Source organism: Ursus maritimus, unplaced genomic scaffold (genome assembly GCF_017311325.1).
Source record: "Ursus maritimus isolate PB19 unplaced genomic scaffold, ASM1731132v1 scaffold_24, whole genome shotgun sequence".
In the NCBI taxonomy this organism is placed as follows: Eukaryota; Metazoa; Chordata; class Mammalia; order Carnivora; family Ursidae; genus Ursus; species Ursus maritimus.
In genome coordinates this window covers 8101504-8124237 of record NW_024424897.1, presented here as the reverse complement: position 1 = coordinate 8124237, position 22734 = coordinate 8101504, and the positions used below count along the sequence as shown (strand labels likewise).

Below are 22734 nucleotides of genomic sequence, written 5' to 3'. Positions count from 1 at the left end.
GAAAGGGAAAGAGAATGGGATTTTGATTTCAGAATTCATCTTTGGCTAATTGTTATTTGCAGAACACAAGTAACATTTTAATCATTTTCAACTCCACACCATAACAGCTATCAAGGGAATGGCAACAAAATAGAATAAACAGGGACTTATTAAATACATAATTAATGTGCCCTAAAATTCGCATATATAAATACAAATGAGCTGGGACTATTAGGAAGTCTGCACCCCCAGTATGATCACCTGATTAAACCGTTCTATCTGCTACAGCTTCTGAACAAACGAGGCCATCTCACCAGGGGACAGGGACTCATCAGCAGGTGAGACATTCCCCGAGGATTATCCTGCGAGCAAAGGCTCAGGGTGTTTCATGAACCAAAGTTTTAGAAAAGCTACAATCCTCTTTACAGTGAAGCCAAGACAAGCCGAGCTCTGGGGGTAAAGCCAACGTGGATCACATGAGACTCTGCGGGTAACAACATCTCTGAGCTAGGGGCCAGTTTGCGGTAGCAACTGTCCTCGGTGTGGCTTCTCCAGGAGGAGGAAAGGGTCTGAAGGGATTTCGCATTGCAGGCTTGGCCTAGGGTGGAGCCGCCCGGCTGCAAAGAGCCGCAGGGATGCGGTTCTGGTGGGAAAGATGCCTCCCCATCCGGACTGATCTGCCTGGCCCCCTGCAGGAGGGTCAGGGCTGTGCCTCCAGATTCCTCCCCCTTATCTCATTAACTCGCAGGAAGAAAGAGAACAGTGGCCTTGACCCTTCCCGCGTGCTGCTGTGCCCCGCATTCCTGCTGCCTCCTCCACCCCTTCTACTGCACGTGTGCGGGAGGAATTAGTGGCAGCCCATCAGTCCTCCAAGGCCTGCGTTCAATCCCAAGTCAGAGGACAGTAAATATTATTGTTTAAACCACCCAGAGCTAAAGAAATTACGCCCTTGCTCCGGAGCCTGGCACTTGTTTTGACTTCCCGTGACGATGGATTCCTTCTGCACCGCATTATAACATGTGGACGCATAAACGTGACCTCGGCGGTCAGACTGGAAGCCCTTTTTTTGTATTTCTCGGAGCATCGAGATCTGTGTCATCGGACGTGGCAGCCACTAGCTACATGTGGCCAATGAAGCACCTGGAATTTGGCCAGCGGGAACGGAGAAGATGAAGACTTATATTTCGTTTTAATTAATTTAAGTTTGAATTTGAAAACTGAAGAAGTAGAAAATATTTTTTTCTCCACTATACACAGCTTTGTTTTAGTAGGACTACATTTCGCTTGAACCATTAAAAATTTAGCATCCAAAGTGAGATATGCCAGAGTGTAAAATATACATTGGCTTTCAAAGACTTAGTGTGAGGGGGAAAAAAAAAGAATGTACATTGTCTCAATTTTTTATAGTGATTCTATGTCGAAATAATACTATTTGGACTATTTTTGGTTTAAAGAAGGTACATTTTAAAAATTAGTTTCATTTGCTTTTTACTTTTTTTTTTTTAAACCTGGCTACGGGAAAGCTGACAATAGGTCCGGGGTTTGCGCTGTATTTCTACTGGACGCGGGGGATCTAGCGGCTTCCCACATGGAGCATATCGGTCAATCGTTTGGTTGAACATTATAGACAGATGACTCCATCACCCTCGCCTGGTCCCCAGTCTCCGTTATAACCAGAGGAAAGCATTTTTCAGGCCAGGTATCAGGATTAGAAATCAAATCTGTGCTCAGGACACAAAGAAAAACGGGGACAAAGGAATAAAATCGTGTGTGCCAATTAATGAATCATGTCCCCTCTTTTGAAATGGATTAAAGTGCAGTACAATAGGTTGTGAAAGGAGAGAAGGGCTCCAAGGGTGAGACCATGAAAATGCACTTCATCTCATCACAGCAGCTTCTTAGCAGCCAAGGGAGAAAAGAAATGTTATACACAATAAATTATGAATACTGTGTCCACGAGGGAGGCAAAGCTTTCTCAGGGAGTGCATTCTACAATAAATATCTTACTTGAGAGCATTGCGGGATGAGCTGGGCATTGTCCCCAGCAAAAAAATAAAAAGAAAAAGAAAGAAAGAAAGAAAGAAAGAAAGAAAGAAAGAAAGAAAGAAAGAAAGAAAGAAAAGAAAAGAAAGAAAAGAAAAAAGAAAAAAGTGACAATAAATGCTGGGGTGGTTTTCACATGACAGTTAATGTCCTTCCTTTGAAGCCCAACTGGAGGCAAGAGAATGTGTTATGTGAGAAGGCTAAGCTGGCACGAACCACTATGCTGCCTTGCTCAGGGGACGGGTGTGTGTCACCCAGAGGAGAGGATGACAAGCTCATCGTTGGAGCAGCTCTTTCCATTCCCGACACGAGATGCGGTGACGAGCCCGCTGTGATTTCCCCGCACGAGCCGCCCCCTTCCACCCCGTGCTGTCCCCCATTTGGAACAAGAAGCCAGGTCAGAACCGATGGAAACAAGACGACGGTACCACAGAGGCGACTGTACTACTCTTAATTTTGAAATTTAAGGCATTTTATTTGCAATCAATGTTTGACACACCCCATGGCTAAGACCAGCTGTCTCAGGAAACAGAATGCCTCTCCTAAATAGAACTCAGCCCAAGGCAAGCTTGGGTAGGCGCTAAATATTTTGTGGAGTTGCTTTTTTTTTTTTTTTTTTTTTTTTTGCCAAGGGTCTAGAGCAGTGCCGTCCAGTCGACCTTCTCTGCGGTGACGGAATTGTTCCGTATCTGTGCTATCCAGCATGGTGGCCACTAGCTGCACATGGCTGGCTACTCAGCGCTTGACATGTGGCTGGGTATGACTGAGGATCTAAATTTTGCATTTTGTTCAAATCTGGTCAATAAAAGAGTAGAGCATTTGGTGGCTCTGGGATCTAAGCCTTTCTGACTCCAGAGCCTCTGTTCATCTGTCCCGCTGGCTACCTAGCTGCTGTATCAGACAGTGCGGGTCCAAAAGGACTTAGCAACACCACATTCGAGCTGATACCTGCCTGGCCAGAGTAGAAAGACAACTGGAATTTACTGGAAGAGTCTTAATACAAAAATATGTTCAAATTCTCTTGCCTTAATTTTTCCCTTTAATTTACATAATAGGTAGGAGGATGACATAACCTAATAGATGTGGAAAGGAGTCTTAATTTTAACCCTAGGCCTCACGCAGCTTGAGAGCACAGCTCACGTGGTCCGAAGGCCAGTCAGTAGGGCACAGGCATGAGTCTGTAGCTGGTGGCAGGAGTTGGCAGCCAATCTGAAAGTTGCCCTGTTGCTTTATGGAGATGGGGGTGGGGTGCGGTGGATTCTGCAGGAATCCCAGAGTTACAGCTTCACCCTCGGGGCATTTACGCCAGTTTTCGTGCTCAAACCCAACAGCATAATTGGGGAGCGTGCTACCAGCTTCTGCTACAGCGCACACCCAGGAACACAATATGCTGAGCAAAATGTCATCCCAGACAGGAGCCTGAGCTAATTATAATGTCAGGCTTCCCACTGAGACACAGATAATTAGAGGAGAATATTACAGTGTTTCCCAACTCCTGGGGTAAATGAGAAGCCTCTTCAAATGTAACCTGCTGGAGATAGAAATTAAAGTGGCTGGAGACATTCCCTTGGGAGACCACCAAGGCCAGCACCAAACCATCTTTCAGGATCTGAGCAAAGTGAAGGCGAAGTAGGAGGGAGAAGGGGCAGGGGGAGAGGACCAGGTGTGAGGGAGCTGACATCTTTCAGGCCCCACCGTGTTCTAGTCCCCGTGAATCACACGTCATAGCAGGTGACACGGTGAGTGGCCCCACTGGTGGCTGGCACTTGAACCGCAAGATGGATATTATCTCCAGCTTACAGCCAGGAACACTGAAACTCCCGGAGTCCTACCTAAGGTCACCCAGCTCGGAAAGCATTTGGTGGCTCCAGGATCCACGCCCTTGGCCTTTCTGATTCTAAACCCTGGGCTTGTCCCCTCTCCCCCCATCACCCTCCTTGACATGTGAAAGGGCTGACGACCTGCCCGGGTCCTGGACGGTTCTCACCGTGTGGAGGCCGCGGTGGTGACAGCGGGAGCGTGAGGGCCGCGTGGGGGCTTGGCGCACCTGTCCGCAGGGTACCCACAGAGGCGGTTCACGTTGCCCCCGCCGAAACCTCTTTGCTGAACTGAGCTGTGGCATCTGGAGTGATAATCGCACCAACGTGCTGCAGACGTTAACATTTAATGTGGCAAGCTTCAAAAAAAAGGGGAAGCATTTCCTCAATGTCTCTATAAGTGGCTCTGGAAAATGCTGTGGTCCGGAAGGAAGGAAGCAGAGCTCACCATAGCGGGAGGTGGGCTGGCAGCAACGGAGGGACGGAGCATGAGTCAAGCTCTGTCCGTGCCTGCTCACGCAACCTCCAGCCTCCTCTTCAGGCTCCCTGGGTCTCGATTTCTAAAGTGTAAAGCAGGGGTATAAATAGCTAGCTCATATGCGCAGGGCACTTAAGAAGGCCCGGGAGCGACTGCCTCCAGCATTAGCAGTGGCTTTTGTTACTGCCAATGCATCGTGGCCTTGAGGGGTGCTCTGAGCACTCCTTACCCAAGCCTGGGTCTCTGGCTGCGCGAAATACTCCTCCAGGTTCTGGAAGCAGAACAATGTGAAGAAGGGCCTGTTGCTTCAGTGATTTCACTGGACAAGTCCCTGTTTAATGACAGAATTTTCTATCCAGTCTTGATCCCAGGAAAATGAAGAGTCAGAAAGCTGTCCTTTCTAAGCTCCTGGCCTCTCCCTGCCAGATCCAAGCTGCCCTTGCAGCACGTGGACACCACACGAGGGTAAAGTGGATGTCCAGGCTTGTGGCGCCAACAAGCCCTGGGACTTGTGAATGCCACCTTTCGTGACACAGGAGACTTTGTGACAAAGGAGACTTTGCTGACAGGACTGTCCTGGGGAGCCTGCTTCTCTTTCCCTCTCCCTCTGCCCCCCTCCCATCCCTGCTCATGCACTCACTCTCTCCCTCTCTCTCAAATAAATTAGTAAATAAATCTTAAAAAAAAAAAAAAAAAAAAAGCAGGAAAAGAGATTAGACACAAAAGAGAAAGCAATGTGACCACGGAGGCAAAGACTGGAGTTAGGTGTGGCCGCAAGGCCAGGTGGGCCAGCAGCCTCTAGAAGCTGGAAGAGGCAAGAGCAGACTCTCCCCACGAGGGATCATGGCCCTGCCAGCTCCGTGACTTTACCTTAGTAAAACTGATGTTGGACTTCTGGTGCCCAGATCAGTAAAAGAACGGGTTTGGGTCATTTTAAGCCACTATGTTTGTGGTCGTTTGTTCTGGCAGCCACGGGAAGCTAATACGATCCTTCGTTGTGTTCCCAACCTGTCACGAAAACAACCCCTATAAGATAATCTCTGGCATGAAGGGATAACTGTTCCTTTTTTGGTAACACCCTTTTTTGGGTGTGCTTTGGGGGTTGGGGATGTTGAGGTGGTTAGGGGATGGAGGGTCTTGTGCCCAAAACCATTTTTATCCTACGAGTCGTTCATTATAGATTAAGTTGATAAATCTCACAAGAACATAAAGAAGATAAAAATCAGCCACAGTCTCAGGAATAACGAGCCACTGTTAATATTTTAGTCTGTGAACTGGTGGGGTGTTTTTCCCTGGGGGGGAAGGAGCCCTTCTGATTAAAATGTCAAGCATTTCATGTAAAGCCACGAAATGTAGCCTAATAGGAACTGTCGAGGAAGACAAGCCGAGTAATTAAAATCAACTGTCGTGCTGTTCTGGGGACACAGGCAGTGACCCTAGCTCACTCTAGGTCACGGCAGCAACCAGCAAAGTAAACTTGACTTTTGATTCTAATGAGAGGAAAATAAAAAGCATGTGACTCAGCTTGCCTCTTCTATGGATTAATAAATAATTTCAAATGCAAAGGAAAGCCCACCGTGTCCCGGAGACCCAAAGGAGTTGCAGGCCATCCCTTAGCCCACCTGGTTGGCCAAGGGAGAAGCCCCCCCCCCCCCCCCCGCTCTCGAATGACACGCCCTCCTCCTGGGATGAGGCTCGGTACCAAGTGCGCCGGTCGTTCCACATGCTCGAATAGATACTGAGCTCCAACAGGCAGCATGTGAGCTCCTAACAGGCAGACAGCATGGTGCTCCTTGCAAGAAACTCCACCAATCGGGGGAAGGGAGACACATTTAAATAATTGCCATTCAGAGTGATAAGATCACGACAGACGCAGACACAGGATACAGCAGGGTGTCTCAAAGGAAGGGATGATTAACACTATAAAATACATGAAAAGAATATTGTACTATCTGTATTATTTTTCACAGACTCGTCCAGTGCCCGGGCTGAAAGGAATCACAGTGGTAATTTAACACATGTGCGTGCGCACACACACACACACACACACACACACACGCCCTGAATCACCAAATGGAGTAGTGTTTGAAGGAGATAACCTCTGGAAGATCCCTTTAAGCTCTAAATTTAACTTTCTGGCATGCAAAGCAATGCTATAGTGCACTGGCGAGACCATAAGCCACTCATGAAAAGAGATTAGGAGGAACTCGATTGCTAGTTGATTTTTAATTCCACTCCGACGCAGAGAGGAAGCTTGTTTTCCAAAGGCCCAGGAACCTCTGGAGGCTCAGAGCCCTTGAGCCTGCATGATACTGCATGAAAATCACTTTAAGAGACAATGCTCCAAAGGCTACAGAGTTGTTTTTGCAGAAAACATGTCCTTTCCCCAGGACATTTTCCAAAGGACTCGGGCGCCCCAGCCCGCCGCCCATGCCCACGGGCCAAGCCAGAGGAGGGACGGGGAATGTGAGGGGCAGCATCTCCACGTGCGGAGAGTTTGCGTCCGCTACACGAGCCGGAGGGGCTCACGTCTGATGGTCCTCATCAGTCATGAGGGTTTCCTCCTAAAACATTTACACTGCTTGCATGACTGTGCCTTTGTTTCATGAAAGTGGGGATTCTTCCCTGCTTCAGGGCCATGGACGGTCTTCAGGAGGCCTATGAAACACCCAGATCTCTCTGTGGGCTGTGTGTGAGGGGGACACCAGCTCTTCCCAGGTTCTTGAGGTTGACGATGAGCCACAGAAGTTTCAGAACGCATCCATCCCTGCACACGTGTATTAAATGTTAACCCATCGCCCCGGGTGTGTGTGTGTGTGTGTGTGTGTGTGTGTGTGTGTGTGTGTGTGTGTGTGTGTGTCTGTGTTTGTGTGTCTGTGTTTGTGTGTGCCTACGTGTGTGTCCTCGCACGCCAAATGTTAACCCATCGCCCCGGGTGTGTGTGTGTGTGTGTCTGTGTTTGTGTGTCTGTGTTTGTGTGTGCCTACGTGTGTGTCCTCGCACGCCAGGAACCTCAGGAAGACAGGACACTTGCTAACAAACTCTGCTGTTTACTTCCACATTTAAAAAAAGAAAATTAAGAAAATGTCATCCCCAGGACACATGAAACTGAATCAGCAAAGACAAAAAAACTTCAAAAAAATCAATGATCCTTTTAGACATTGTGAAAAGTCTATCTTAAAACCCAGAGTCTCAGGGAACGTCAAAGCTCTAGTTAAATTTTTAATACACTATAAAGGATAATGTTAAAAAAGAGACCTTTTCAAAAGTAAGCTGGCGACAGACAAGCTCTCGATATGGTTCCCATCAAAGGGCAGGAAGCTGCTGCCTGTAACTGCGGGTGACTGAACTGCTCTGGACGGGAGTTAGTGGCCCGAGGCTCCGGGGATGGGCCCCAGGGGGGCCTCGGAGACTCGTCTACTTGCAGTTAGACCCTGGTGATGTCATCGGCGCTAGGGCTTGCAACGACACCTATGTGCCAGTGATTTGCATCCGGTCTGGGCTTCTCTCTACAGCCCAGACTCTGCTCCTGTCTCCCAATCTGTCCATGCAACTACCTGATCTGCATCCCCCCTTGAATGTCTGCCAACAACCAAAACTCACCGTTCGAAGCCGAGTGCTTGATTTGCGCTTCTAAAACCTGCCCGACGGGGTCTTCCCCGTCCCAGTTGGTGGTGACTCCTTGCTCGCAGCCGGTCAGTCCTGGAACGTCGGGGTCCTTCCTGGCTCCCGTCTTTGTCCACACCCCCCGTCTACTACATCAGCAACCCCACGGCTCCACCCTTAGCAGACACCGGGATGGGGGCCTTGTCAGTGCCTCCAGCACAACTGCCCCAGTCTGAGACACCTGTTTGCCACTCACATTCCTACCGTGACCTCTGCCCAGTCTCCCCGAGGCCACTCTTGCCCCTCCTGGGTCCAGATTGAATTCAGTGCCTACAGAGAAGCTTTGAAAGCACAATTCAGGTCATATGCCTCTCTGTTCAAAACCCTGGGGTGGCCCATCTCCCACAGTAAAAAGGAAAATCCTAACAATGCCTGTGAGCTCCACCTGGGGCAGGGCTGACCTCTCTGTCCTCACTTTGTGCCTTTCCCTCCCACTCACCTTGCTCTGGCCATGCTGGACTCCTTGGAGGTCCAGACGTGCTTATGCCTCAGGGCCCTTGCACTGGCTGCTCTCTGCCTGGAACATTCACTCTGCCCCAGACAGCTGCATGTCTGACTCAGATGCAAGGTCTCAGTGAGACTGACCCTGACCACTCTATTTAAAATTGCAACTCCTTTCTATAACACCTTAGCATCTCATCAGCCCTGCTGGACTTGTCCATTCTTTAGAGCACCAACCACCTTCAAACATAACATATAATCCACTTATTACCCTATGTTCATTGTCTATTTCCTTGCTATAATGTTAGTTACAGGAGACTAGGGATCTTGGTCTGTTTTATGACTGATGTAACTCAAGTACCTAAAATTTATTACTCAAATGCAATTAATAAAAGGCAAGACTGGGGAAGAAATTCACCCTCAAACTTCTCAATCCAGGCAAGCCAGCTGCTCCCCAGGTCACGGACCATTTACACTGGGCTTCTGATGAAGCCAACTCAGTTGAGGTTCCTACGAGCCACTCAATCCTCATTTCAAAACACACTTCTACGTTCACCATAATAGGGACACAGGTTGAACACAAACTTGGGAATGCCAAGGATCCAGAAGAAGGTCTATTGTCAGGGAAGAAGTAACCTTTGAATCTGTGCTGACAGCGGATCATCAAACACTGGTGTCATCCCATACACCTTCCTGCTAACACGCTTTTGTTTCTGGCCTTAATCAAAGCTCTACTGAAGTCAATAAACATAAAAGATGCGAACTTTGACTCTTCCTAACCTTCTGTCAACATGAACCAGGAAACAGTCCCAATTGAGCACATGGAAACCCAGAAGGGTCGTGGCAGGTGGGAAACAGGAAGGGTGCCATCAGAGGAAAGCTTTTTCCCGGCTTCTCAAAGCTCAGTGCTGTGAAATCTGGATTTTAGAACACTTTTGTATTCTTCAGGGAGACGAGAATCACCATGGAACACCTCAAGCCAGTATAGTTATCTTATGTGACTGTAAGCCCAATGGACAGATCTTTATTCATTTCCAAATGGTTAGAGGAGAAGCCTTGAATGGCAGAAAGATAGCTACTAACTATTATGACTGAAAAGACAAGTACCTTCTCTTGCCGACTGATTAGTATTTAACAGGTTGAAGCAACTGTGGAGGTTATAAGCCCTAGGTCTTCCAGTGAGCTTGCTGAGACTCTGGGGGTGAATGTGGCCAGACTCTTCCACCAGGACAAATCTGCTTTGGTCAGCTTTGTGTGTTGGGGTCCCCCCTAAGACTTTGTCTCAAGGAATACTGCATAGCAAACTCTAGAAAAACCAGAGAGTCTGCCCATGACCCAAAGGGAGAGAGCCAAGAGGGAAATGAGAGAAACATGCTAAAGATAAATTGGGGGGCAAACCAGCCTACACAATCACATGATAGAAATTCCTAAGACCAGGATACAGACAATAAGGACCGTGCTTCTCATCTAGGGGATGACCTGAGCTTTACTGGCTGGAAATGGAGGGCCTGGATGGCTCAGTTGGTTGGGTGGCTGGCTTAGGTCATGATCTTGGGGTTCTGGGATCAAGCCCCATATCAGGCTCTGCACTCAGTGCAGAGTCTGCTTGTCCCTCTCCCTCTGCCCCTCCTCCCTGCTTACACACTCTCTCTAAAATAACTAAATGGGCGAAATCTTTTTTAAAAAGTGATTGGAAGCATAGTGTTCTAGACAGGTTTAGTGTATACTGGAATACATAACATATCAAAATTTTCATTCTTTAAAAATGACCAAAAAAACCAACTAACCAGACAAACAAGTCCTCATTTGTAAGCAGAAGAATACAGAGCTACCCAAAGAGGAATAATTTCAGTTTGGCCGGTTTGTTCCCCCAGTATTGAAGCCAGAGGGTCATGGAGCAACACCTACAAGAGCCTCGAAGAGAAGAACGTGAGGGGAGGGGTGACCGGTTGGCATTATGAACTGTGCAAGGGCTCAGGTAATATATCACCCAGGGACACTCCCTCACTGAGGTCATTCCTGTAATTTGAGTTCCGGCACAACCAATGATGGGTCAGAACGTTGAAGAACTCAAGCCTGAGGAAGTCACAGCTGGAAGGGAGGACAGGAGTATTATTAATGCTAATAACCGGTACCATTTTCCAAATGCTCGTGTGGCCCAAGTACCTCACTAGGATCTGTGAATGCGTGTGTGCGCACTACAGCATCTCATTTAAGTATCAAAATAAATGGGGCGCCTGGGTGGCTCAGTCGGTTAAGCGTCTGCCTTCGGCTCAGGTCATGAACCCAGCGTTCTGGGATCGAGTCCCACATCAGGCTCTCTGCTCAGCGGGGAGTCTGCTTCTCCCTCTACCCTTCCCCCCGGCCCCCACTTGTGATCTCTCTCTCACTCTGTCTCTCTCGAATACATAAATAAAATCTTTAAGAAAAATAAATATCAAAATAAATGTAATTCATTTTGCAAATGATATCCCGGTTCTCTCAGTAGTAACCTTACGCCCATTTCACAGATGAGAAAACCAAGGCTCAGAAAGCTCGAGTAACTTCTCCAGATATACTAGTGAGTAAGTGGCAGAGCTGGAATTCCTAGATGTGACCCAAGGAGCTCCTCAGGTTCCCTCGATTTATTTTTTTAAGAACCTCTTTATTCTTTTTTATGCTTATCTGTGTTTTCTCGTTACTCTAAATGAGACATAATATTACTTTTAAAATAGAGCGTCAACACATTTTGTTCAATTAAAATAAACCCAGAGACACAAAGCAAATTACTGCAGCATGCTAAAAAGGATAGGACCGGCAAGGGCATTCCAGACAGGTGTCCCCACGGGGAGAAGGCAGGTAAGGTAAGCGTTAGTGCTGAACTGTACGGAACTCAATACTTTGAAAGGGCATTAGCAGAACCAGAGACACCCCACGCTTATACAAGCTGCCCCCCACAGGGATAACGCAAGTTAAATACAAAGTCAAGGAAGATTTGCATTCTGTCCCTGCACCCCTCAAAAAAAGAATCCACATCACAGATTGTCTGCGCCCCTCTTCCTGCCAGGCAGTTGAGCTGACAGTGACTTTCCCTTCGAGCCAGTGGCTGGACCGCGCGGGGGCAGGACCTCACCTGGAATGTTGTGGATGGTGATGGCCAAGATGAGCAGTGCGATCCTCCTCCAGCTGCCGCTTCCGGTCTGTGCCGGGTTCCCTCGAGGAGGCACCGGGGCGACGGGGCCCTCGGGAAGGCCAGTGGCCACCGCCTTCTTCCTCTGATAGGCCTCGCCGTTCTCGCTCTTGTCTGAGCAAAGACAGAGGGACAGGGAGAGAGAGCACTTTGAAAATGTGCACACGGGTGCCTGGGCAAGCAGCAGCAGGAGGAAGCTTTCCACCCTGGGAAAGGGTCTGCTCCCTAACTTCCTAATGGACTGTGTGTCCTTCTGTTTCTTTTTCTCCCCTCTCCCTTCCTCTGCTTACTCACTCATTCATTCCGCAAACACTCATCGAATAGACATTCAGTGCCCAATGCACAGGGACCGGAAAGGATAAAAAAGATGAAACTGGGGGTGCCCTAGCAATGCTTATGAGGGAGAAACAACAGTGAGTGGTGATTAGGAGCTCAGATTCTGAAGTCAGGCTGCCGGGCTCACTGCTGACTCGTTCACTTATCAGCTGTGTGGCGCTAAACAAGCCGTTTACCCTCTCTGTGCCCTGGTTTCCTAAGTCACAAAATGGGATAATAATGGTACCTGTCCCACAGGAGTGTGCCAGGATTAAATGAGAGGCTCCAGGCAACTGCTTAGCTGCTACTAAGTGTGCAGGTGTGGACCGTGGTGGCTGTCACGTGGTCCCTCTCTCCCTACAGCATGACACCGTGGGTGACCCTGCTCTCCTGGTCTCGCCGCCTCATGGGAACCCATCCACATGCCAGGCCCAGCCAATCAGACTTCCTCCCCGGGGACAGGGGGACTGGAGTGGGGACGGGGCCAGTGATTCAAGTGCGGATTCTCTATCCAAAAGGTCATGTACAGCCTGACATTCCACGCACGAAGGGAACAAGGAAGCAGCCTGAGAGATGACAGAAGGAAGCAGATACAGAGAGGCATGCAGAGATGGGAAGTCATGCAGCCGGCTGGCCAGCCAGACCGACACAAAGAGACAGGCAGACAAATAGCAGCCTGAGTGTCACAGGACATTTTGACCCTCACGGGCTGACTATGGTACCCTGCCACCGGACTTCCAGCTAACCCTCCTTCCAAACCTTCTCCTTGGGGGGATATATCTGAAGGGTGTCGTTTCCTAGACCCAGGTGATGCCAACTACCCGTGGTCTCCTAGGTCTGAGGCGGAGCACCCAGCCTGTGGTGGTGCCTGGCATGGGATGCGTCTGTGCGAGCGGCATCCCGGAGCAGCAGAGCCTTGAGCAAATCACAGACACCTAGTGGCACGAATGGAAAGGAGAGTCTCTCTAGCATGAGTGAACACAAGAACCCGCAAGTCATAACTCAGAGGTCACGGGCAGGACCCTTGAACGTGTTGTACGATCCCCATCAGGAGGCGGGCAACCATACCTCCCAGCTTGGGCTCACCATCCCGGGGGGATTAGGAGTGTCCCCTTTCATGGTCAAAGCGTCCTGGTTTGGACAACAAACAGTGTGGCTCCTTGGGCTGCAGGAAACAGCAAAAGCTTGAGGGATACGTGGCTGTGTCGGGGGCCATCGCTCGCTCGCAGAAGCCAATGGTCATCGACTTGAAGAGTAGGAGGGACTCTCGGCAGTGGTTCTACTTCCCTTCTCTATAAATTCTCCACAAGCAAAAGAATTCTCATCTCTAAGCTGAAAGTTGCAGAAAATGTTTCCCAAAGTCAAATTAAGAGACCACGGGCAGCTGTAAGGACTCCTTTGGCCTTGACCCTGGGTTTCTGGCAGCACCTCTCCTTACTTCTTTCGTGTAAAGCAAGGTAGGGGTGTTTATCTTACCCTCTCAGGAGCTTCACTTACAGGCCAGAGAATCTCGCTACATAACCTTGATCAGGTCTTTGATGCCCTTTTCGGGAGAACCCGCCTAAGTGAACACTGCTTTCTATTTCCAAAACAGGAAAAAAAACCAAAAGTAAAAATAAAACCAAAACACTTCTTTTGACAATCACTGTGTGTTTGTTCACTCAAATCCAGCAGGTCAGCTTGAGGAGGAAGCAAGTGCCCCAGGCAGGCAGACTCAGGCTTCCCCAGGTCCCGGCCTGTTCTCTCTCCCAACAGCTGAATCCAGTCCCCAGAGGGAGAAGCGGCCTTCAATGGATCCTCCAAAATGCAGCAATACCAGCCCCCCAAGCGTCGGCGGCCACAGCTCACATAACTGGTCTCTAGGGCCGCTGCTGTCTCTGAGGGAAAGCAACGCCTCCTCCCAGACGCTTTTGCACGGGGCGAAGCTAAACACTCACCACACGGTCTGCACACCGTGCATGTGTTCATGTGTGTGCGTGTGCGTGTCTGTACACATACACACAGGCATAGGAGTGTCATTAGGTACCTCACATATCACACAGCCTTCGTGAGCATATGCACAGGTGTTCCCGACACCCGGAGGGGGAAGGTCTTTGTACATGCTGAGTTGACAACACTTGACGGCTCAGGCACTGCAGAGGCTGGGTGGAAAACCGAGCGCACATTTGGGACCTCAAGTCCATGAACGCTGAAGATGCAAGCAAAGCCCGGCCGAGCGCTGTCCAGCAACTAAGCCATGTGGTGGCGGACGGCACTCGCCTTCCTCCCGGACCAGTCCAAAACACCACCAGTTCACTGGGCTTCCTTTGAGTCCACGCCCCTGACCTAGCCCTCCAATGGGAGGTGATGGAGGGTGGGGTGGGGGTGAGGCAACTCTTCCTTTGGGGTTTTACAATTTGAGAACAGACGGGGAGGACATGAATAACTCCTTTAAATCCACGGGCGGAAATGTATACTCTCTGGCAGTCTCTGAAGCCAGCACTTAGTTTTGTCAGGGCCACAACACGATCGGACTCAGACTCTCCCGCAAAATATGCACAGAGAGCAACAGGGATGGGGGCACCGTTAGGGAATTCCAGTGGCGTACTAGCATGTAGTAGGAACGATCGAGAAGCAGAAAGAGTTGTTAATAGAGGTAAAGCTGCATGCTCCGCCTTGGGGTCCCAGCGTGTGAGAGCTGCTGTCGGCGCCTTCCCTAGTGGGACGTGGGGGGGGGGGTATGAACACCTGACATGCTTCTCCAAGGTAAATAAGCACCATTTGGTAACAGCCTCTAATGAGTCTGCAACAAGGAAAATTAGTCCAAATAAATCACTACAGAGAGTATGGCTGCCTCCTGAGCAATGAATCTTCTTGCCTCTCCCGGCAAAACGAGTTCAACCACTGCATGCCGAGAAGCAGAATACCGGCGCCGTGGGCAAAGGCTGACCACCTCACGGAGGCAACTGCCAAGCCCCGGGGTGGGGTGACGGGGTGGCCATAGTGACAAGACCCTGGGAGATTGTCTGAGAGAGAAAAGGTCCGGGCACTTTTGAAGTAGGAGCTGGCAAAGAGGAAGGACATTTAGAGATGGAACAGCCGATGTCAGTTCAGAAATGCAAAATGGCATCAGTGACATCAACTAATTGGTGCTTCTAAGAACTTTTCCTTGATCCTTCCAAAGGCCCCACGAAGCAGAGATCATTCCCTCTAACAAATAAAGAACCTGAAGAGCCGAGAGGTGGAGTTAACTGGTCCCAGGTCACACAACCAGTCCCAGACGGGTTCAGGAGTCAAGCCAGGTCTTTGCCTCCGGAGGGCGACCTCTTACCCAGGGTCCTGTTGTTGACTTGGGGTGGGGATAGAGTGTTGATCTGCTCCTTTGCTCCCCAAGAAGGGCAGTGAGAGCAGTCACTGCCACGACATTTAGGGGCTTGAAGTCCCAGATGTTTAGCTTGGAAATGTCCAGGGTACAGACAGGGTCCCGTGACCCCCAAGGTGGGAAAGGCTCCGTGGAAATCTGTCTATAGTATTCCCACTCAGAGACAAACCCGAAAAGGATCCACAGAAACACTGCTTCTTAACCCCTTAGCTCTACAATTTCCAGGTGTAAAGCAGCTATAAGTTGAAAATAGTTAATAACACAAAGCACAGAACACAGGGTTACAATTCTTTCAGGAAGGTAGAAGGAAAGACTTCAAAGCTGCCCATTATCAAAAGAGCTTTTTTTTTTTTTTTTTTAAATTTAGGCTCCAGCATCTAAGAATCCACATAAAGCAGGGACCCACTGCTAGGGCTTGGCCTGTTGTCCCCCAGTTTCATCTTTCTGGGGAGGCACGATGTGGCTCTTTGAGGACCGCAAAGGAACAGACAGACCTGTCCAAGGCTCATTCTTCCCGCTGAATCACAGGGCGAACTTACGTGACACATTCACACAATCACGCAGGTGATTTTCATCCCAGCACATTGTATCATAGAGCAAAGCCGTCCCGGGTCCGGTGGGCACAAGCTGGAGGGCCATCACGAACCCAGCTGCCTGGGGAAGCCCCATCCCTCGCCCCTCAGGGTTTGACTGCCTCCCCAGTGAAGCGAAAGGTGCTGAAGTCTCCAGATCAGTGACTCTAAACCATTGTGCATCAGCACTGCTTTTGAAAGTACTGTGGAAGCTATGATGATCTCTCCAGCAAAAAAAAAAAAAAAAAATACAATTTTGAAAAAAATGTTTGAATCCTTATGGACTCAAGGACCTCAGACTGAGAACATCATGCAAGACGAATGCTATGTTAACCATTGTTTTCATAACCCACGGGCCCAGGCCCCCAGGGACACAGGATGTTGTCCCTCCGTCTCTCTGATGATGTAACTGGCCAAATCTACCAGGGCCCCATGATGGAACCTCAGTCCCCAGTGAATGCGGCAACACTAATTAACAGATCACCAGCCACGAGAGCTTTAAAAAATATCCCCAAGACATCAATGGAAATGATCTGGTTGAATTAGCACAAATAGGCAAATCCTCGTCCGCTAAGCACAGAAAACTTCAAACCTCTGGAGAAATACCTTCTTTCTAAACCCCGTTTACCAAACATACAATGAAGAGCAGTCGGTGACACCTGTCCACTGTGTACTACACATGCACAAGCAAGATCAAGAGACCGATCCAAAGCGGGGAGAGAGGAGGATCTGTTTACTTCTATTTTGCCTTCCTTCTTGTTTCCCAGAGAATCAGAATGGTTGGGGAAAGAAATTCAATTATCATCGTGAGTGTGACAAAGCTTGCTAAGAATTCGGTTCTGTTTCTTTACGCGTTTATGCGACTAGCATGACTTCCTTTATATGATTAATGCCGAATTTGAACACGAAGTAATGACTCGACATGGGGTAGCATCAGCCTTGGCATGCAGAGCAATCAAGGCCCATGGCAGCCCTTCTTGACAGCCCCACGAAATTTAAGAAAGAGCCAGGTGGTTCTCCCAGTCTTGGCAGATGCCCCTTCTGCTCAAAGACATCCAAAACTAAAGGCTATGACTGTCTCTAAACCTATCCACACTCATCCTGCTTCCCTTTTATAAAGCTGCAAACGTAACTCCATTAAAGAAAAAGCCCCTAATATCCCTACCATAGTGACTGACATTTGTTCCTACCCCTCGTCCAGTCCATGCATATTCATGTGTTGCATATTTGCAGTCAGTGCAAATGGTGAGGAGAACAGATGCAGCATCACACTGCCTGCCACCGGATGTAACTCTGTCATCCACAAGATGCGGCTCTGTCAACCACAGGATGTGTTTCTGCCAACCATGAGATGTGGCTCTGTCAACCATGGGATGTGGCTCTGCCAACCATGAGGTGTGGCTCTGTCAACCACAGGATTGTGGCTCTGTCAACCACAGGATGTGGTTCTCCCAACCATGAGATCGTGGCTCTGCCAACCATGGGATCGTGGCTCTGCCAACCATGGGATCATGGCTCTGTCAATCATTAGCCATAAGGCTTCAGGGAAATGCTGTGTCTGTGCCTCAGTGCCTTTGTACTAAAATGGGTTTAATAGTTACATCTTCTTGGGGCACCTGGGTGGCTCAGTCGTTAAGCATCTGCCTTTGACTCAGGGTGTGATCCTGGGGTCCTGGGATCGAGCCCCGCATCAGGCTCTTCTGCTGGGAGCCTGCTTCTTCCTCTCCCACTCCCCCAGCTTGTGTTCCCTCTCTTGCTGGCTGTCTCTCTCTCTGTCAAGTAAATAAATAAAGTCTTTAAAAAAATAAATTAAAAAAATAATCACATCTTCTTAGTAAGGTTATTATGAGAACTAAAATATAGGTAAAGTGCTTGGCACAGTGCCTAGCACACGAAAAGCACAATGAATATTAGCAATCCCTATTGATTATACATCTTTTTTTTTCAAAGATTTTATTTATTTATTTGACAGAGAGACAGCCAGCGAGAGAGGGAACACAAGCAGGGGGAGTGGGAGAGGAAGAAGCAGGCTCCTAGTGGAGGAGCCTGATGTGGGGCTCGATCCCAGAACGCTGGGATCACGCCCTGAGCCAAAGGCAGACGCTTAATGACTGTGCCATCCAGGAGCCCCTGATTATACATCTTAACATACAGTTTCATATTCCACTTGTTTCACGTAAAACTACAGAAATATTTCCTACATTTCTCAGCCTCTGTGACTCTAGTTTTTAAAGCCTTGAGGGAATTTTGCTTGGTTCTGAGCCCATCATTTACAAAACCATTTCTCTCTATTCAAGTTTGAATGGTTGCTCTTTCCCAGATATGAAAAGATGCAGTGCCCCGTCTTGCCACATGGGGGCATACTCTTTCTGCTCCCTCCTGCCCAGAATGGGCACCCACTCAGGGGAAGTACCTTCTTCACCTCAGGTACTAATTGTTTTATGGCTTCATGATTCATATAGACCATGGGAGCACAGGACTGACCTATCTTAGGAAACGCATCCCAGCATGTGAGGAAGTTTCTGTTGCAGACAGGGAATCTTTGTGCAACGATCCTTGAATCTTCCATGTGCTTGCTTATAACTCATCGTTGGCCAACAACTGGTTTTGCTAAAATTGAACGAGAGTGGAGCTGTATCATGGGTGCATTTTACAAATGTAAATGTAGTACATGCCTTTGAAGATAAAACATGAAAATTCCCTTCATGTATCTATCACTCCCTTTCTCCCTTCCACTATCTTTTCAAAGTGATTTAGGCTTCGAGCTCCCAGAAAGAGAGAGGTGTTTGTTGAAAATGGTAAGAAAATTTAATTCTTGGCTTTTGAAGTTCTGGGGGAGGGGCAAGTCTTGGTGGTTTAAGGGAGAAAAAGGATGTTCAAGGGGGTCATTTTGACTCTGCGACATTTTTGCCTCAAATGCTGTCTTTAGAATCCACTGGGCGCTTGAGACGTGACTCAGCCGTCAGGAAGTGGGAAGGTTTGAGTGCTGAAGGGTGGCGATGGAGCGGTCTCTCTCTCCACACAAACAGTGCAGCCAAGATGACGCTCACGGTGCCTTCCCCCGGGGAGAAGTTCCTTAGCTTCCCAGAACCCTACGAGGCTACTCACCCATGAGTGTCCTTCGATCCCCCAGAAGCCCTTGGAAATGTGCTGCAAACGTGAAGTCCTGGCATAAAGCCAACAGCACGCCATTCATTTAAATGTTGCCCATTTAATACATTTGATGGGCTTCAGTAGTCAAGGCAGGGCTGGCCAGCCATTTGACCCACCTCACCATTGGGCAGGTGCCCGAAATACGATATTCCTGCCAGTAACCTCATTCTGACTATAAAGATACAAGTGCATATCAAAGCAACCCTGGAAACCCTATAAATATACAGAAGAAAACTTAAATTGCACATAACCATATCACCTAACTATATATATATATATATAGTGTATATATATACATACATACACACACACACACACACCCACACACACACACACACCCACACACACACACACACCCACACACACACACACACCCACACACACACACACACCCACACACACACACACACCCACACACACACACACACCCACACACACACACACACCCACACACACACACACACCCACACACACACACACACCCACACACACACACACACCCACACACACACACACACCCACACACACACACACACCCACACACACACACACACCCACACACACACACACACCCACACACACACACACACCCACACACACACACACACACACACACAGACACACACACATATTTGGAGTTTGGTGTATTTCCTTCCATGCTTTTTTGTACGGTTTTTATATAACGGAGATATCATATTATACAACTGTAGACTGCTTTTTGGTCTTGCTAAACACAAGCATTTCCCCTCTATGACTGAAAACGCTTACAGGCATTTCAAGCAATACAAATTATTATTTACATTTTCATACTGTTGGGCATTTAGGCTATTTCTAATTTTATTTCTATAAATATCACTGCAAAACCTTTCACCTGTATAAACAATGAGAAATTTGAACAAAATTCCCAGAAGGGGAAGGGTTGATCAGAGGGCTGTGATACATTTGGCTAATTAATTTCCAAAAAGGTCATGCCATTCACACTCCTGTGAGGCGGTTTGCAAGTTCTCGTCCTGGCATTTCTTGGTCTGCATGGGTATTTCGCATTTAAAAATAAACGTACTCCTTTATGAAGGAAATGACATTTCCCTTAGTTTGTATTTCTTTGGCTACAGGTGAGGTTGAACATTTTTCAGAGTTTCGGGCATTTTCTCTCCTCTTTTGTGCAAGGTCTTCTGTCCAAATGAGCCCTCTTTAATGACACATGATTAGCTAATTCCTGACAGCCACGGGTAATTTTCCAGTGATCTAGTTCTGCCTGTCAATGGCCAGTGAGAGCACCAGGCGTCCTCACAAGCCAGACAAACGTATCCACCTGGCCAACTTGGGGCTCTAGCCTCCATTTTATTTATTTTTTTAAAGATTTATTTATTTACTTAAGAGAAAGAATCCTCAAGCAGACTCCTCGCTGAGCACAGAGCCCGACACAGGGCTCGATCCCACGACCCTGAGATCATGATCTGAGCCAAAACCAAGGGCTGGCTGCCTAACTGACTGAGCCAGCCAGGCGCCCCTCTAGCCTCTGTTTTATTTTATTTTATTTTTTTTTTAAAGATTTTTATTTATTTATTTGACAGAGATAGAGACAGCCAGCGAGAGAGGGAACACAAGTAGGGGGAGTGGGAGAGGCCTGGGTGGCACAGCGGTTAAGCGGCTGCCTTCGGCTCAGGGTGTGATCCCGGCGTTCCGGGATCGAGCCCCACGTCAGGCTCCTCTGCTATGAGCCTGTTTCTTCCTCTCCCACTCCCCCTGCTTGTGTTCCCTCTCTCGCTGGCTGTCTCTATCTCTGTCAAATAAATAAATAAAATCTTTAAAAAAAAGGGGGGGTCATCTGTTTTATTTATGCTGCTAGCTGATTTGGTCCAAAAGCTACTTTTCTCTCTCAATATTGAAACACGGCGTTTTTCAAAAGCAGGGTATATGAAAGCTTCTCTTGCTTCCCTTGTCTTCTTTCTACCCAACGACCCTGGGATTCTTGTGAGCAACACAGCAGTCCTGAAAACATTATATATATGGTGAGAGGAATCTCGTGTGGACAGGAGCCTTGCGAGGGCTTCCAGATTCAGCAAATAAAAACATGGCGGGCTCAGCTTTAGTAATGGAGTTTTGGATAAAACGAAGCTTTTATTTTAGTATAAGTATATCCCAAATGTTGCCTGGGATATACTTATGCTAAAAGGTATTCTTTATTTGGAATTAAAACTGAACTGGATACTTGTATTTTATCAGACAGTCCTATGTGTGGCCCATTCAGGGTCTGAATTCTAGGGTGGGGAGATGCTGCACAATCTGAAAGCAGCCACACACTCAGTATGAGACTCTCCAAGGAGGTACTGCACGGGCTGTCTGTAATCCAGGGCAGGAAAAGATGCCATTGGAGATGAAGGAAACTTCATGGGAAAACTCTCCAAGGAGGTACTGCATGGGCTGTCTGTAATCCAGGGCAGGAAAAGATGCCATTGGAGATGAAGGAAACTTCATGGGAAAACTCTCCAAGGAGGTACTGCATGGGCTGTCTGTAATCCAGGGCAGGAAAAGATGCCATTGGAGATGAAGGAAACTTCATGGGAAGATAACGGAAGCATTTATTAGGCTTAGTTACTAACCTTTGAGCAGAGAAGCATCTGGAGTTTCAGAAATAGTATGCAAAACCTATTTACAATATATGTCATTAGAATACATAGATGTCTCCATTTGTCATTCCAAAGATCACCAGCCACACAGTTGTCAGAGGGTCAAACGCTGCCTGAGTAAGGAGGCTATTTTGATTGCCTCGTCCTTTCAGTCCATAGTTGCCAGGCACTGAAAGTAATCCAAGCCTCACCTATGACGCTTACAATTAGGCAAGTAACTGCTTAGTGACAACGCAGACCCAAACAGATCTGCATAATTGGTAAAAATTAAATATACATCAGAAGAAGAGATGGCTTCACTCTTATGAAAGATTTCTCATCCACTAAGCAGACCACCCACTAAAACATGGCCTGTTCCAGATCTCTAACTGAGGTAATAATTCTTACTCTCAGTCAAGGGAGCCAAAATATCCAATAAGATTAAAACGTCCACCTACCAAGTCAGGGCTTCTGCTTTGAAGGCACAACCAACTGATTGATCAACATGAACTCATTCCTGATGAATTGACTGTGGTCTAAAAATAAATCCCAGGTGGGCCCCAGAGCCATCTCGCTAGCTCTCAGGACCCCCTGCACGTGTGTGCTCAGCACAGATGTGCCCGTGGGAAAGAGATCATCATAGCTTTGGGGGAGTCCACCAGCAAAAGACATTTGCTGCAAGAAAGTCCCAGCACACTCATCAGAGAGAGAAAGGGCATTCTGGAGAGCACCCATGCTTACAGGAGCTTTGCAAAGGACCCTCAGCCGACTCTAGAAAGATGGGAGCCAGCATGTAACTTAACATGGTTGTCAACGATCGGGTCAGGGAGAAGGCATCCAGCAGGATAGCACCCATTTCAGGGCTTGCATCCAACAGCTAATATTAACTTTATAGTCGCTTGGCTTACTTTCTTCTTTGAGATAATGCTGTTCTGCCACCCCATCCAGTTCTGAGAATAAAGGTTAATAGCCTAGGCCACTGTATCTTCAAGTGTGGAGTAGAGACCATCCATTGCTGGGTCACGTGGGAGCTTATAAAACCCACCTCCTGGAGCCCATCCTAGAGCTACTGGATTAGAACCTGTGGGAGAGGAGCCCAGGAATCTGCCATGGGCCATTTCCTGCCCTCAC

General features: G+C 48.1%; 1 protein-coding gene across 8 annotated transcripts in view; it reads right to left on the bottom strand.

Moving 5' to 3' along the window:
- SLC39A11 (solute carrier family 39 member 11) overlaps positions 1-22734 on the bottom strand; it is a 582750-nt gene that overhangs the window by 302393 nt on the left and 257623 nt on the right. For all 8 annotated transcript variants that reach the window (XR_005837336.1, XM_008693699.2, XM_008693696.2 and 5 more), the window contains one exon: positions 11537-11707. Coding sequence is in view for 7 of the 8 variants with exons in the window: in XM_008693699.2 (XP_008691921.1) it covers positions 11537-11707 (171 nt within the window). In the remaining variant the exon portion in view is untranslated. The remainder of the gene's footprint in view (positions 1-11536; positions 11708-22734) is intronic.